This window comes from Papio anubis, chromosome 16 (genome assembly GCF_008728515.1).
Source record: "Papio anubis isolate 15944 chromosome 16, Panubis1.0, whole genome shotgun sequence".
Classification (NCBI taxonomy): domain Eukaryota; kingdom Metazoa; phylum Chordata; class Mammalia; order Primates; family Cercopithecidae; genus Papio; species Papio anubis.
The window spans coordinates 42,028,881-42,043,486 of record NC_044991.1 but is presented as its reverse complement, the minus strand read 5'-3'; the positions used below and the strand labels follow the sequence as shown (position 1 = coordinate 42,043,486).

At 40.0% G+C, this 14,606-nt stretch overlaps 1 protein-coding gene across 7 annotated transcripts in view; it reads right to left on the bottom strand.

The window, feature by feature from the left end:
• KIF16B (kinesin family member 16B) overlaps window positions 1-14,606 on the bottom strand; it is a 308,558-nt gene that overhangs the window by 57,010 nt on the left and 236,942 nt on the right. For 5 of the 7 annotated variants that reach the window (XM_003905090.4, XM_003905091.4, XM_009216573.3 and 2 more), the window contains one exon: window positions 7,146-7,235. The exons of 1 other annotated variant lie outside the window; for it this stretch is intronic. In XM_003905090.4, coding sequence (XP_003905139.2) covers window positions 7,146-7,235 — 90 coding nt within the window. Of the gene's footprint in view, window positions 1-7,145; window positions 7,236-7,274; window positions 7,458-14,606 lie in introns of those variants that run through there. One more of the 7 variants, XM_021921253.2, reaches the window with a different exon arrangement.

Here is a 14,606-nt window from a genome sequence, read left to right as displayed (position 1 = left end):
CCTAGTCACCTCCCAAAGGCCCCATCTCTTAATACGAACAAATTGTAGGTTAAATTTTAACACAATTTAGGAGGAACACAAACCTTCAGTCCATAGCAGGGCTCATGAGGCTCTAGCATTTGAAAAGAAGGACTCCTTGTGAAATGTATGGAAATAAAGTCTTCTAAAATAGAAATCAGACAGGAGTTGGCATCTCTGAATCTCCTGGAAGCAGTAGCTCGCCTGATGACCTGTGATGTTCCAGCCTCATGTCATACAACTTTATTAAAATACCAGACCAGTCATCCAAAAAACTAGGAAGATACTAGCTCTTCACTACTCATGTTAATGGATGAAAAAGAGATGTGGTTTTAAAAGTTTTTTTCTCTTCAGCTTGATGAGCAATGTTTCTGTCTTGTTGAACTCTCGGATTGTGACCTGGATCTATAGGTAAGCTTCATGAATACCAGACAGAAACAGTAACTCTATCTCCTCCTCATAGAAACAAAAAGAGAACACTTCATGGGGGCTTTGTTTCTGAGAATGTAACTTGATTGATATTTAAAAGCCTCACACTGATTTTAATCGAGTCAAAAATACATAGTTTTCATATAGAAAAAGAGCACTACAGAAATTATTTGCATGACAAAATTTCAAAGATCTGCTCTCTGGCAGATGCTGCATAATACTTCAGAGTTGCTTTCAGTAATACATTGTATCTGAGGCTCTCACAATCTTCTACAAACTAGCTGTGGCATTATCATTTTACAGACATGAATTGGAAAACATAGGTTTAATTTGATTAAGATTCCATACAAGGTCAATGAAGGAGAGCAGAAAATGAATGCCAGAAGGAGCTATTATCTTGCATAATACATGTCAATAGATGAGGAGATTTTATTCTTAAAATAAAATTCTTAAAATAAAATCTATTCTTAAAATAGATTTTAAACCCATTTAAAATCTAGAAGAAACTGCTAAGATTAAAGAAAATTAATAAATAAAAATAAAACAACAATTTAAAAAACCCTGAATAACGCAGCACCTCCAGTGAAGAACTCAGCCTACTCACACGGTGAATCTGAAAACAGAATGGCAATAACATTTGCATATGATTGAAGATCACGTGCAGCAAATCTGTTCTTCTTCAGTATTACAAAGTACAAAAAATTTATGTTTTCTATTCATAAAATTTGTCATCATACAATTAAAAAAAGGACTAAATTTTTCTTTGGTTTTTGCTTTTCCTCTGCTCTCAACCCCAACTTCCCAGAATTTTATGGAACCCAGTGTCTTCTTGTCTTCTCAAATCATAAGTTCTATTTGTAATAACCTTAGGTTGCTTCTATTTTATTCAGAGACTTATCTTATATCTAATAATCAACCACTCCTTATCACTTTAATTGGCTCACCACCCAAATGTATATAAAGTATCCCTGAGGGGTCTTCAGTTGACCAGCACATCACTCTCCTTAAGGAGACATTATAGTAAATAATTAACCAAATGAATGTGAGTGAACAGGGAGATTAGAAGGCTTAGCTGCAATGATGGTTAAGGAATTCTTAAACTTTCTTGCTAGGGTGATGGCTTTCAGGGCTCTCAGTCTACCTAACTTAGTGCATTCTTTACAGATCTTGGTTTTTCACAAAGTCTTTAAGAACATTTAAGCAATTATCAAATTTCTTCACAGAAAAAGTCTTACACATGAACCAGAAGACATACAGGTATGTTCAAGAATGTTCACAGAGTAGTAGTCACAACAGCAATAATTGGGAAACTACCCAAATGTCCACCAACAGGATTCTGGAAACCTGATAAGATGACATGCCAAGTTTGTTACGAGGCAACGCTGCTCATGCTCATGGTAAAAATGACACCCCCGACTCCCTGCCTCAATAAGTTGCATCTGGACAGGGGGAATACAGCTATCTGGTGGGGAGCCATAGCTTTAGGCTTCTCTGAGTGAGGTGACTCATAACTCAGCAGACTTCTGGGACTCTGGAAATTCTGTCCATGGGGTTGTTACTAGAGACACTGGTTCCCTTCTGGCACGGGATTCTAGGCCAGAGTGGTTCTCACACACGCCCACGTGGGGCTGAACTCTGTGTACATTAGCTATCACCTGGAGAAGTGAGGCAAGGAACAGCTCTCAGACAGCTGAGTGGACTGTTCCAGAGACTGCTTGGGGGGCTTCTCCAAGCCCCTGCGCCCTGCTGGCAAGCAGTGGTTCTTTTCATGTATCCTTCCCAGGGAACCTGATGCTGAGCATGGGCTATGGGAGTTGTGAATCTGAATGCATAGCTGGACCCAGGAGGACTTCCTGGTGAGTGTTGCAAATCGTTTCTACTGAGGGTTAGATTAAGAAGAACTTTCACATTCCATGGATATATTGTTGAATAATGTCAATCTTCTATAATGAACATGTAATTTATTATTGGGGAAAAAGATTACCGAAAGAAAACAAGTATCCATCAAGAGACCTGTCACATCAAACTGCTTTAAAGTTATATCTCCCAGGAGGATGAAACTCCATGGCTAAACTCCAGATGAAATGTGAATGGGCAGGATATCATTTTAGACAAAGTTCCAAAAGACTATAGGCTATAACTAAAACAAAAGTGTTAAAGTAACAGAAGAGTCTATCCTGGCAAGCATATAACAATTTCTGTATATTTTGAATTCCAGTGTGCTTGGCTTTTCAATATTTCTTGGCTTGATTAAAATTTTGGAGCCTTGTATGGCTAGGTAAATTTAATATGTGTCATTTAAAAATATACTATCATCAAACATTTTGTTACCCTTGCAATTAAGAGAGCCAGAATAGTCTTCTACTTCCACAGAAATAATGAGCCCAATCTGGTGAAGGAGTGAAGTAAATAAAATATGTTCCCACTTGGCTATAAAATAGTCACTCATGACAGGAAATTTTCAGGATCCTTTTGTATCAACCCTTTGGCTTTCCTGAAAGAATTAGGTCTTTAGCAAATCAAGTGATTTCTAGGATGTTGTCAGGCCAAATAGTCCACTTAGAGGTAGCAGATTAGCATTATTTACAGAGATGGTAATAACATAAGCACTAATGAGAGCAATAATAATCGACAAATACCTAATAAACATTGATCTCAAGTCCCAACAAATACTCAGCAAGTAAGACTACGTGAAGCTGAGCTGCGTAAGAGAAAAAAGAACTTTACAGGAAAAAAGACAGCTGATATTCAACTTAATTTCAAGCTTTATCTTAAAAATGTTAAATGGACAATGCTGTTGTGAGTGAAGTAAGATTTAGATCCAGAATGACAGGCTACTGTGTTTTTAGAAACAATTCTTTTTTCCCATTTTTATATTATTGTTGGTTTAGAAACAGAAAGTAGAGTGCAATGGCCTGGGACGGGCTTCTGCTCATCAATTGTTTGACACAAGGCAAGTTATTTACATCTCCCGCTCTTCAGTATCTGCCTCTGTAAAACGAGGAGGGTAACAGCCCCCGCACTTCTCAGTGACGCCCGAGAACCACATGAGATGCACAGCATGGCACCTGGCCCACGGTCAGCACCCTGTAAGTGTCGGAGTTGTGGCTATGGACACAAACAATGGCATGGCACACCTCGGGGTCTGTACCTTTCAACATGTGCTGTTTGTTTTAGGAGCTTACTGCAAGGTTTCAAATCACCACTCCCATAGTCTGTTTTCCTTCAAACACATGCACACATGTTTGTAGGTTCTCTTTTACATATAACATTTTTTTGTCCTTATGAGAGAGTAATTATAAGCCACAAAATTAAACATGACATGGAAAATCAATTTCCATTCTTGGCTATCACTGAGATCCTGAGCCTGTCTTCAGGAGAAGGGGCTTCTGTGAGCAGAAGTCGCCTATGAATAGAAATGGTCTGAAGACTGAAACTTAGCTAGAAATTGAAGCAGAAAAAAAAGGACTTTACTTAATTAGTGTAAAAGAAATAAAAAAAATTTTCTTAATTATTCCTGATCCAAACAATAACTTGTGTTTCTAAGAGAAGGTTCATAATATGTTTCTCCCTTAAACTTTAGGCTTATATCCTTCATATCTCTCTCGATAGTTCCAATTGGGTGTTTAAAAGTATCCTCAAATTAATGTCTAAAATGACTTCTGGATTTGAGCTCTCTAGCACCCCAACAATCCATCCCATTAAAATCACCTTTTAAGAGTGTAAATAAAACCACTTTGTTACAGGGTTTCCTGTATACTGTCCAGTGGCTTCCCATGCACGATGAATACAGTTCAAGGCTCCACATGATAGAGTCCCTTCATACCTCTTTGCCCACATTCCTCTACCATCCTCACCACTTCTCCAGGCCTTTTTGTTCTTGGAACAAACCAAACTTGGTTCTACTGCAGGGCCTTGGCTCTTGCTCTTCCCCTGAGTTACAATGTACCCACCTCCAAATTTTCACGGCTGGCTCTTTCTCAACATTCAGATCTCAGCACAAATCCCACACTTTCAGAAAGGTGTGCCTGGCCTGACCCACCTAAAGCAGTCCACTGCCCAGCTCTCATGCCACACTATCACAAGGCCTGGTTTAATTCACTTTACACAAACTGAAATTGCCTTATTTGTTTACTGTTTGTTCTGTCTACTTCATGAGAAGAGGGAATGCAGCTGTCTTGTTCACACTGTGTTCACCATGCAGAGTTGCTCAATACAGTTGAGTGAATTAATGAATGACACCAACTGGATTTTCTTCAGTTGAAGGTTAATTTTTTAAAACATATGTGTAATACACCCTTTTTCCTCTTGAAAATACTCTTACCTATGTGATAATCTATGTTCATTCATTTTGCCTGGTACCAGGTAATTTCTTTGACTCACTGGTTCATGTCATTCTTAACCTTGGGTACGTTTTCTTCTATTATATCTTTAAAGATTGTTTCTGTTATATTCATTCTGGAGTTTTCTTTAAAAACACAGATTAGAGTTGTATACTGGTGCTCTGAAAACTCTTTTAAATATCTCTCAGCTAATATATCAACCAGAATGCCACCTTGTCAGAAAGCCCAACCCTGAAACAACCTTGTACGAACGTGCCCAACCCCTTCTGCACCACCATTCTTTATTGCTATTTTTCATACAAGGCACGTAACTCACTTTAAATGGTAACTGCAACACTGCATGCTTACTCTTAAAGTGCTAGTTACTATTTTCTCCTTGTTTACTGTCTGCCCCATATTTAAGATATACAGAAGAAGAAATTTTTGTTCTTGTCTACCACAGTATTACTGGAATCTAGAAAAATGTGCCTACACAGAATGGGTTAAACTAATTAAAGAATCAATATAAAATAAATACATCCTGGAATGAATGTGTGTGTGTATATATAAAGTCTGAGTGCTTTTATTTCATGGAAATTGCTTTTTCTATGTATTGCTTTGGGAATTCAGTGACTTTAATCAAATACGCAAAATCTGACCACTATTAAAATACTGATGTAGGCACTTAAAACCAAGTGGTTAATGAGCTGCAAAGCTCACTTTAAAAACAAGCTGCTCTATACATTTCATATGTACAGAATACTTCTTTTAACTGTCAATATTGATTTGAGACATGAAAGTTAAACCGCAGATACAAACTTAATAATTTGATTTTGAAGTTATTACAGTTACTTCTGGAATGAAGCCTCTTGGGAACAAATTCCCACTTGAAGTTTCCTAAATTTTTAATAAAAGGCTAGAGTGTGACAGCTTAGTAACAGAATTTCAGAGATAGCTTAAGATATGGTTTGGATGTGTATCCCCACCAAATCTTATGTTGAAATATGATCCCCAATGTTGGAGGTGGGGCCTAGTAGGAGGTGTTGGATCTTGAGGGCAGATTCCTCACAAATGGCTTGGTGGTATCCCATAGTAATGAGTACCTTGAGATCTGATTGTGAAAAAGGGTCTAGGACCTCCTCCTTTCTCTCTTGCTCCCTGTCTCCCCATGTGACACACTGGCTCCCCTTCATCTTCCGCCATGATTGGAAGCTTCCGGAGGCCCTCACCAGAAGTGGATGCCAGCACTATGCTTCATGTAGAGCCTGTAGAACTGTAAGCCAAATAAACCTCTTTTCTTCATAAATTACCCAGTCTCCAGTAATCCTTTATAGCAATGCAAACAAACGAACACAGCTTAATTCTACCTGAGCTGAAGATTCTTCTATACATCAGGGAACCATTTTATTTACAAAAAGTTATTTTTCTTTGTATTTTATATCAGATTTTAAAAAGGGTGGAAGCCATGAGAATGTGAAGGAAACATTATTTAATGTGAACAAAATTAGTGAACCAAATTTCTAACTAAATTATTTTTTAGAATGTTAATTAAAAAAAACATAAAAACAGTGCTAAAAACCAGTATTTGGTGAAAGCAGGCTAATTAGATGATTGTTGATTGATTTGCAGTCAGTCAAATCAATCCCAGAAATTCCAGAAAATTCCCAGAAAGCAGGACCTAGATAATGCTTCCTTTAGTTGAAGTAAAATTATCACTATCATCACTTGGAAAACACACATTCATTCTAGGAACACTTTGCTTAACATTACTTGAGAAACCAGTGTTTGTTCAAAAAGGAAAAGACGATTAATGTATTAATACCCTCTGGGTATTTGATCTGATGCATGAAATGCTTTCTGGCCTCTAGATAATTCTGCATTTTCTACCTACCTTTCCCTCTATGTTCAATGGCAAAATAACTGTTATGACTTGACTTCTCATTAAGTAGAAGACTAAGCATGAATGTAGTCTTTCTTTTTTAAAGAAAAAAGTGTAAATCTATGTGAAGAAGTTATTTTAATTTTAATAGGTCTCATAATTGAGAAGTTATAAATTGATTAAAATATTTATTTAAAATTAACCATAAAATTTATGAGAAGGATGGAGTTCACTTACTGTCACTGTACTATCACTTTCAAAATCTTGTGTTTAGAAAATGTTTAAATTGTGTAGAACAGAAATGGAACAAAGAATAAAAATTTAAAAGTTATCTTTGATAGATGGATAATTGAAATAAGACTTGGTGACACTAATAAGCTAGTATCTGAAAGAGAGAGAGAGACAGACAGAGAGAGAGATAACATTGCTAATGCAATCAGCTCATTTACTTTATAAAATGAATGCTTTTAATTGGAGATAATAATTTCATGACTTACCTCTGCATACTTTAACTTCAATGTTTTATGCATTTCTCGAAAACGACTGTAACGCCTGAATACAGTCCATGTCTCATCTAGGACAGTAATCTATTAACCAGGAAAACCAAAATGAATAAGCATTAAGAAGCAAAAGTCACCAAAATTTTTCAAAACAATTTAAAAATTAAATTAACAAAAAGTGATTAGCATGTAAAATTTCTCCAGAACTGAAAACATGAATCTAGCTGCATAAATACAACTTAGAAATAATAAATGTACTTTACTTAACTGTGCAGCTTTGGCTCTCAGATCTTGTTACAGTCAGTTTGCCTATGGAAAGTGAGGGGCAGATGGTCATCTCTTAATTGGCTATAAAAAGTGCCCCTTTTTATAGAAACATTTCTAAAGAAGAGGAGGTGGAAGAGGAAAAAAATCTCACTGCATCTCAGTCATTGTTAGTATAATAACACAACAGTATATTTCGCCTTTTTTCAGAGGGAGAATAATCAATCCAGCCTTTAACAGGCTGCCTGGAGTAGAAACTCTGTTGCACATCAGCTCAAATAGGAAAGGTCACAGTGACAAGAGGAGGCAGGTAGACCACATCAGCCTTTACAATCACACCTAAAGCACAGGCCAATGAAACTCCAATTCCTTTCTCCACTTCCCACCTTTCTTCTGAGCTCCAGACCCACGTACCCAACTTAGACACATTGTTCTTTCCACGTCACCCAGGAACTTCCAATTCAATTTGTCCAAAACCATACTCAACATAATCCCTCCAGTCCCAGCTCCGGTGTCCTCCATTTCAAAGCGTTCTACCACCACCTACCAAGCGATGCCAGCCAGAGATGCTGAAGTCATCCCTGATCTCCCTTCTCTTCCTATCCCTGCATTCAAGCAGGTGCTAAGTCTTGCTCCATTTGTCTTCTAAACATTTCTTAGAACTTTATCCTTCCATCCTTTGCCATCAGCACCATTTGATTCTAGGCCATTGGGTCTCCTGTGGACTCTGCAAGAGTGTCTCCCAACTGTCCACCCCATATCTGCCCTCTCCAATCCCTTTTCTGCATGACTGAAAAGAGATCTTTTAGAACTCAAATCTAATCATTTGATTTGGGAGGTGACCCTCCTTAAGGGGAGCTTCACGCTGCTCACAGAAAAAGACCTATATTTTTAACCTGCCTACAGCAGCCGGTGTGCAGGCCTCTCCCACTAGGTGTCCTCACTCCTGCTGCATCCCTGAATGCACATATTCTCTGCCACCTCAGGGCCTTTGCATGGTCCACACGCCTTTACGGGAACTTAACTTGCACATAAGGGAAATGCTCTTCTCAAGTACAATAATTCAGCCTGATTCTCCCGCATGTAAATCATAGGGCCATCAATAGGAAAGTAGAAACAAGAAAGAGAGAAGACACAGGTGGGCAGCTTTGTAAAGAGGAGTGAGTCTGAGTCCCAGCCATTATCTGACTCGCTCACTTCCCAAAGTGGCAAATGAGATGATCTAGGGTGTATGAGGATGTACATGTTGAAATTTTTCGTCATCCTGATTCTGTACTCATTTTTTACAATAACTTTTCAATTGTGGCAGGTTTCATATGAGTTTCCTTGAAAAAGACATTTCCACAAGAAAACAAAAGTGAATGTATTTACAGAAAATAATTACAAACAACAGTGCAGGTGTTCTGCAGCTGCAGTAAGCGTTTAAAGCTGGTAAGCACATCGCATGAGCTTGGGAAACACCGCTCCTGGCTGCGAGGCCAGTTGGCCTTCCTCTCTGGCTTGCTCCTCAGCAGACCCCACTGAGGCACTGAGGGCAAGGCCAGCACAATCAGTGAGGATGTGGGGCTTCCTCCAGGCCACAGCCCCAAAATCCACAGTCTTGACTGGACACAAACCAGGTGGCAAAGACCAACTGGAGCATGAGTGGGCCCTGCTGCCTTCCAACATGGCATGCTGCTGCCTGCTTGCCTGGAAAAGCCCAGAAGTTAATGGAACTACTCCATGACCTGTGAGGAGCAAGATGCAGGATGTTTCACAGGTGAGACGATACTATACTGGGACTCGGGATTCCTCAGAAAGCCACTTCCAGAAGCCTAGGTTTCTCGCATTCCTCAGACTCTGATGTTCCCGGATCTCCCTCCTTCTCCTGAAAAGCTTCCACTGCACTTCTTAGACTCACGGGCAATCATCAGCAAAATCTCCCAGAACCTCAGGCTCTGCTGGAACATCCCCTTCATCTTTGCTCTAACTGAAACCCTGCTCTCCCGTGAGGAAGCACTTCCCTGGCAATGCTCTCCAGCTGGGACCGTCTTCTCCCCAACACTTTTCATCCTACCATGCTGGGATGGGGGTTGATATTCTTGTTCTTCACTCCAACTTCCAAATAACTGCTCCTGTATCCTTTCTGAAACCTCTACTCTGTGAGCATAGTGCCTTCAGACCCTGCCGCTCTACCCTCCTCCTTGCAGGCAGCCATTCACCCTGGTTGCTTCCCCAATTCCTTGAAGGTTTAGAGTTGCTCACTGTCATCTGCTTCGGTCCTACTGATCTCCTGCATGATTCTTGGTAATTTCATTAATCACACAGATGATCCCTCCAACACCCTGACCTCTAATGTCCTTTTATCTCTGCCCTGGTTTCTTCCTCACTCAACTTGAAAACCATGAGAAATCCTCATAAGCACAAAACCTCAAATCTGTCCCACTCTTGAAATTCTCTGGACAAAAATAAATCACAACTCTTGTTAAAACCAACTGTCTGCTCACTCCCTGCCTGCACCTGCCCAGCAGAATGGGGCTGAGGAATAACACACCACCAAACAGACTGATCTCATTTTAAAGTCACAATTGCCACTGTCAAGTCCGCCTCTGATGACACCCACCAGTCACGCCACGTTTTCCAATTCTGTGCACTCTTCCATTCTCTTACAAAATGATTACTCCTCTTTGTCCTCAAGTCTTCACCACCTCTCTCCATCCTCTCAGCTGATAGCCTTAAGTCCTTAAAACAAAATTCCAGGGAATAATGGGAAGCAATTGATGACATCAAGAATACGCTTTTTCAGGAATTTTGTCTTAATGGAAAGGACAGAAATGCAGTGGTAGATGGAAGGGAAAGGGAAGTCAAGATGGGAGTTTAAGATGAGAGAATTAATGGTGCGTTTAAATGCTTATGGAGTAGTGTGATAGAAAGGAGGCTGTGTTGGTGCAGGAGAGAGGAGAGAAAATTGTTAATTGTGGTGTCTTTCAGAAATCTACTCACCATTCCACCCAAACTACTCTTATCAAGGTTAGCAATGACTTCTGTATTGCTAAATCCACTGGTCAATGCTGGTTTTGATTGTACTTGGTCTATGGGAAGGATGTGACACAGCTGTCTGATAGCGTTCTCCTCCTTCAAACATCTTTTTCATTTATTTCAGCTTCCAGGTAGCTACACTCTTATCTTAGTTTTCTCTTCATCTGGGATTTCTCATCTCCCTGACCTCTAACATCAGAGTCCTCTAGGGCTCAATCCTTGAATATGTTTTATTTTCTACCTGCACTCACTGCTTTGGTGACCTCATCCCATCTCGCAGCATAAATTTACATGTGGATGACTCCCTGGATGCCCGTACCTCTCTCCTGAACCCAGACTCGTATATCCTACCGCCTACTTGACAAGCTGGCCTACTCGGATGTCTGATATGCATCTCACACTTATCATGGCTGCACTTAACAAAATTAATCTCATCCAAACCTGCTCCCCCTTCCCATCTCAGTAAATGACAATATTCTTCTCCCTGTTCCATGCAAAAACTCTGGCATCATCCTTGATGTCTGTCTTTCTCATTCACACCTCACATCCAGTCAGTCAGTGAATCCCTTCTTGCCAAACTTCCAAAATAGAATGAGAAAATGACCATTTCTCACTATCTCCACTGTTCATATGTTGGTCCAAACACCATCATCTCTTGCCTGGATTATTTTTAACAGCCTCCTAGTTGGTCTCCTTGCTTACAGTCTTGCCTCCTTCCTTCATTTTTTTTCTCAACACAGGAGCCTAAGTTATCTTGTTAAAAATTAAGTATGATGGGGCCATTTCTTTGCACATATGGAGCATCCTCATAACGTGTCCCATCTGACTCAGGGTACGAGTTTGAGTTCTTCCAGTATCTACAAGGATTTCTACAATCTGTCTCCTCCCTGGCTCTTCCCCAACCACTCTCTTCCTTGCTCATCTAGGGTGTACCCAACATGCTACACAGCAAGTACGGCCTTAGAGACTTTGCTTATGTTTTCCTCTTTCTGGAATGTTCGTTTCCCATGTTTTCACATGACTAGCTCCCTCATTTCCTTCAAGTCTTTGCTCAAAAGTCACTTCCTTAGTGATGTCCTTCGTAGATATCTTATCTAAGACTGCATCCTCTTTTTCCCATTCAATACTGCTTACTCTTCTTCCCTAATTTATTTTTCTGCTTAGCACTTCTGATTACTTAACATGGTCTGGATTTACTAATATATCTTGTTTCTTGTCTCTCTTCCCAACTAGAATGTAAGCGCTAAGGAGAGCTAAGATTTTTACCTGTTCGTCACTGCACCTTAGAGGAGAACCTGACACATCACCGGCATTCTGAAGAGTTGGAAGGGGGAGCCCCAGATGGACTTGTCTTAAATATACTCTGCCTCTTAGTGACAATGAATCAGCAATGCCTTTTTAAAATCTCTCTGTGCAGGCCTCAAACAAAATCAGGATAAAGGAACTGGACACTCAGCTTGTGGGGATTTAGCCTACGGTGTTTTCCTCTTTGTTGCTTTCACAGCTAATTAATGTTGCACCATTTTTTGAAATCTCCGAATAGTGAAACGGTACTTTAAACCTGCCTCACAATTTTGGGTATCATTCTTCTTTCCCACAGTGGCCCCAGAATAGTATCCTTATAAGTGATACCAGCTTCTCTAATGAACTGCATACACCAAATACTGGGGAGAACGTGATGATATAGCTAAGTGATTTCCTAGGCAATAGATACAAAAGGCATTCGGGCACAAGATGACAAGACAGCGAGAAGATAAAATCCCCATCTAAGAAGGTTCCCCCAAGACACCCCCTTCTGCCTTAATAACACCTTCCACCCCGAGTGCTTATCACAGAAGGCGGGATGCTACCATTGTGTGTGTGTGGAGCTGGGAGGAGAAAGAAAGATGGCTCAATGTGAAAAGAACTTAGCTGCCCAAAGCTACATTTTCTATGTACAGTTAAATCCACACTTAACATCGTCAATAGGTTCCTGGAAACTAACTTTAGGCAAAACAGCATATAGCCAAACCACGTTTTCTCATCAATGCTGTTAAAAAAATGATGTTGAATGAAATGACATCATTCGAGGACCTGCTATAGTTGGTTTGCTTAAAGTTGCAGTTTCCAAGAACCTAACAATGATGCTATAAACTTACTGTATTCCTCTGAATTGGGCTTAATGAGGTCAGTAAAAGTATCAGAGGAGTCTTTTTGTGACTCTTCTGGTGACTCCAGGAATCCTACCATTAATGAGAGAGAGGCGACTCTCTGGAACCGTTAACCCTGTGTATATAATAAGGTCTCAAATATGATGAACAATAAAAATCATTACTGGCATATTCTGGGTAGTGATTTTTGTCTCTTACCTTACTTGATATTTTAATAAACTCACATACAGAACCTCAATGACTTCTGCCCTCGATAGTTCAGTTTAATGTCTAAACCAGTGCTGAGCAGCATCAGCTGCACTGGGGCACTTGTTAGAAATGTGTGCTCTGAGGTCTCACCCACAGCTCCTGCATCAGAAACTCTGGATTGGGGTCTAGCAGTCTGTTCTGACCATCCCTCCCAGCGACTGTGATGCAGGTTAAGGTCCGAGCAGCCTGGCTGTAAACCACTGGTCATGTTGTCACTTCAAAATCAGATGTCCCACTACCCTCCCAGGCCAAGGCCCTTAGTGCAGCATTTAGGAACTTTCCCAGGCAATCCCAGCTCCCAGTGAACTAAAAATCTCACAACCAAGACAACGTGTGAATAAAGAAATATGGCATATTCATAGGTCTTCTGAAGGGTCTTCTGAATGGCCTCCTCAACCACACACCCCTTTCTGCACCTGGAGAGCTCCTGCTCAGTCCCCCGGGTAGTGTCCAAACCATGATTTTTCCTTGGGCAGCAGCCCCGTTCCCACTCCTTTCTGCCTGGAAGAATCACTTATTCCATCTCCTCCATGATCCCTTAGCATTTAGTTCACACCATGATTAGAACACACAGCACAGGATATTAATTGCATAATGTTGCACTAATTGATTTATGTAACTAATATTAATTATACATCTCTCTACTTAGGAGATTTTAAGCCTTCTAAGGGAATAAGCCATTTGTCTTTGGTAGTAACTGGGGTGGGGTGGGTGGACTCTCATTGCAGAGATACACATTTACTGAGCTCCTGCCATGTGCCTGGTACCATGTTAGATGCTGGTAGTTTTCTGAGAGACATACTTGACATCATTTTACTTTTCAAATTAGGTAAGAGTTCAGGCTTGACCTCAATTGGCAAAATAGAACGCATGGCCTACTGGAGTCTTGGTTGCTGTTATTCTGTTCTGGTGGTTTCATTAAGGTTCACATGAATCAAAGATTACTGAATTAGTGACAACAGTATGACTTAAAAAAAAACTGCAGAGAATATGGTGTATTCTCGATATATTTGTAACACAAGTTCATAGTAAGGCATGAGACATTTAAAAATTCTTCATTCTTGAGATTTTCACCTGAATTCAGGCTAAATATGGGGATTAGCAAGGCTCAAGCTTCCCCCTTTATATATAACACATTTGAATATCCCCTTATCTATCAACATGCAAACAAGATGAAGATGATGCATATCACCAGCAATCATATCAGAAATGGTAGACAAGGCAACTGCATGTATGATCGCTGCACAGAAAAATGGTTAAACCCTTTCCCCGGAATGGAAAGACCCCACGCCTGGAGCTGAGGATCTGCTCATGGGAAGCTTGAGAAAAAATAGACAGAAAGGCAAAAGTAAAGACAAAATTAAAGCCCTCTTCTGTCCCAAATTAAAATCGGGCATGAAATAGGGTGCTGATGCAGAAGGGAGGAACAGAAGATCAGTACACCAAGTCAGTCAGACCAAAACACTTCATTATTTTATTTAACGTTGAGAATGCAAGGTATCATTACTGCATATATTTGAGGAGCAAATTCATTGCTTCTCTCCCTCTGAGTGGTCTCACTGATACAAATCCTTCTTTCCTGGGCCATAAAATGATCAAGCACAACTTAAACACCATAAACACGTCCTCAAGATGGACTGCATTTCCTTATCAACAAGTCTCAGTTGAGTGCTTCCCACAAATTTATGTCATACACTTATTTTGCTGGTTTAAGGATTGCCAGTGTTAAGATCTGTCATCAGTAGATACTTGGTTATGTATATCTAGTGGTGTAAAG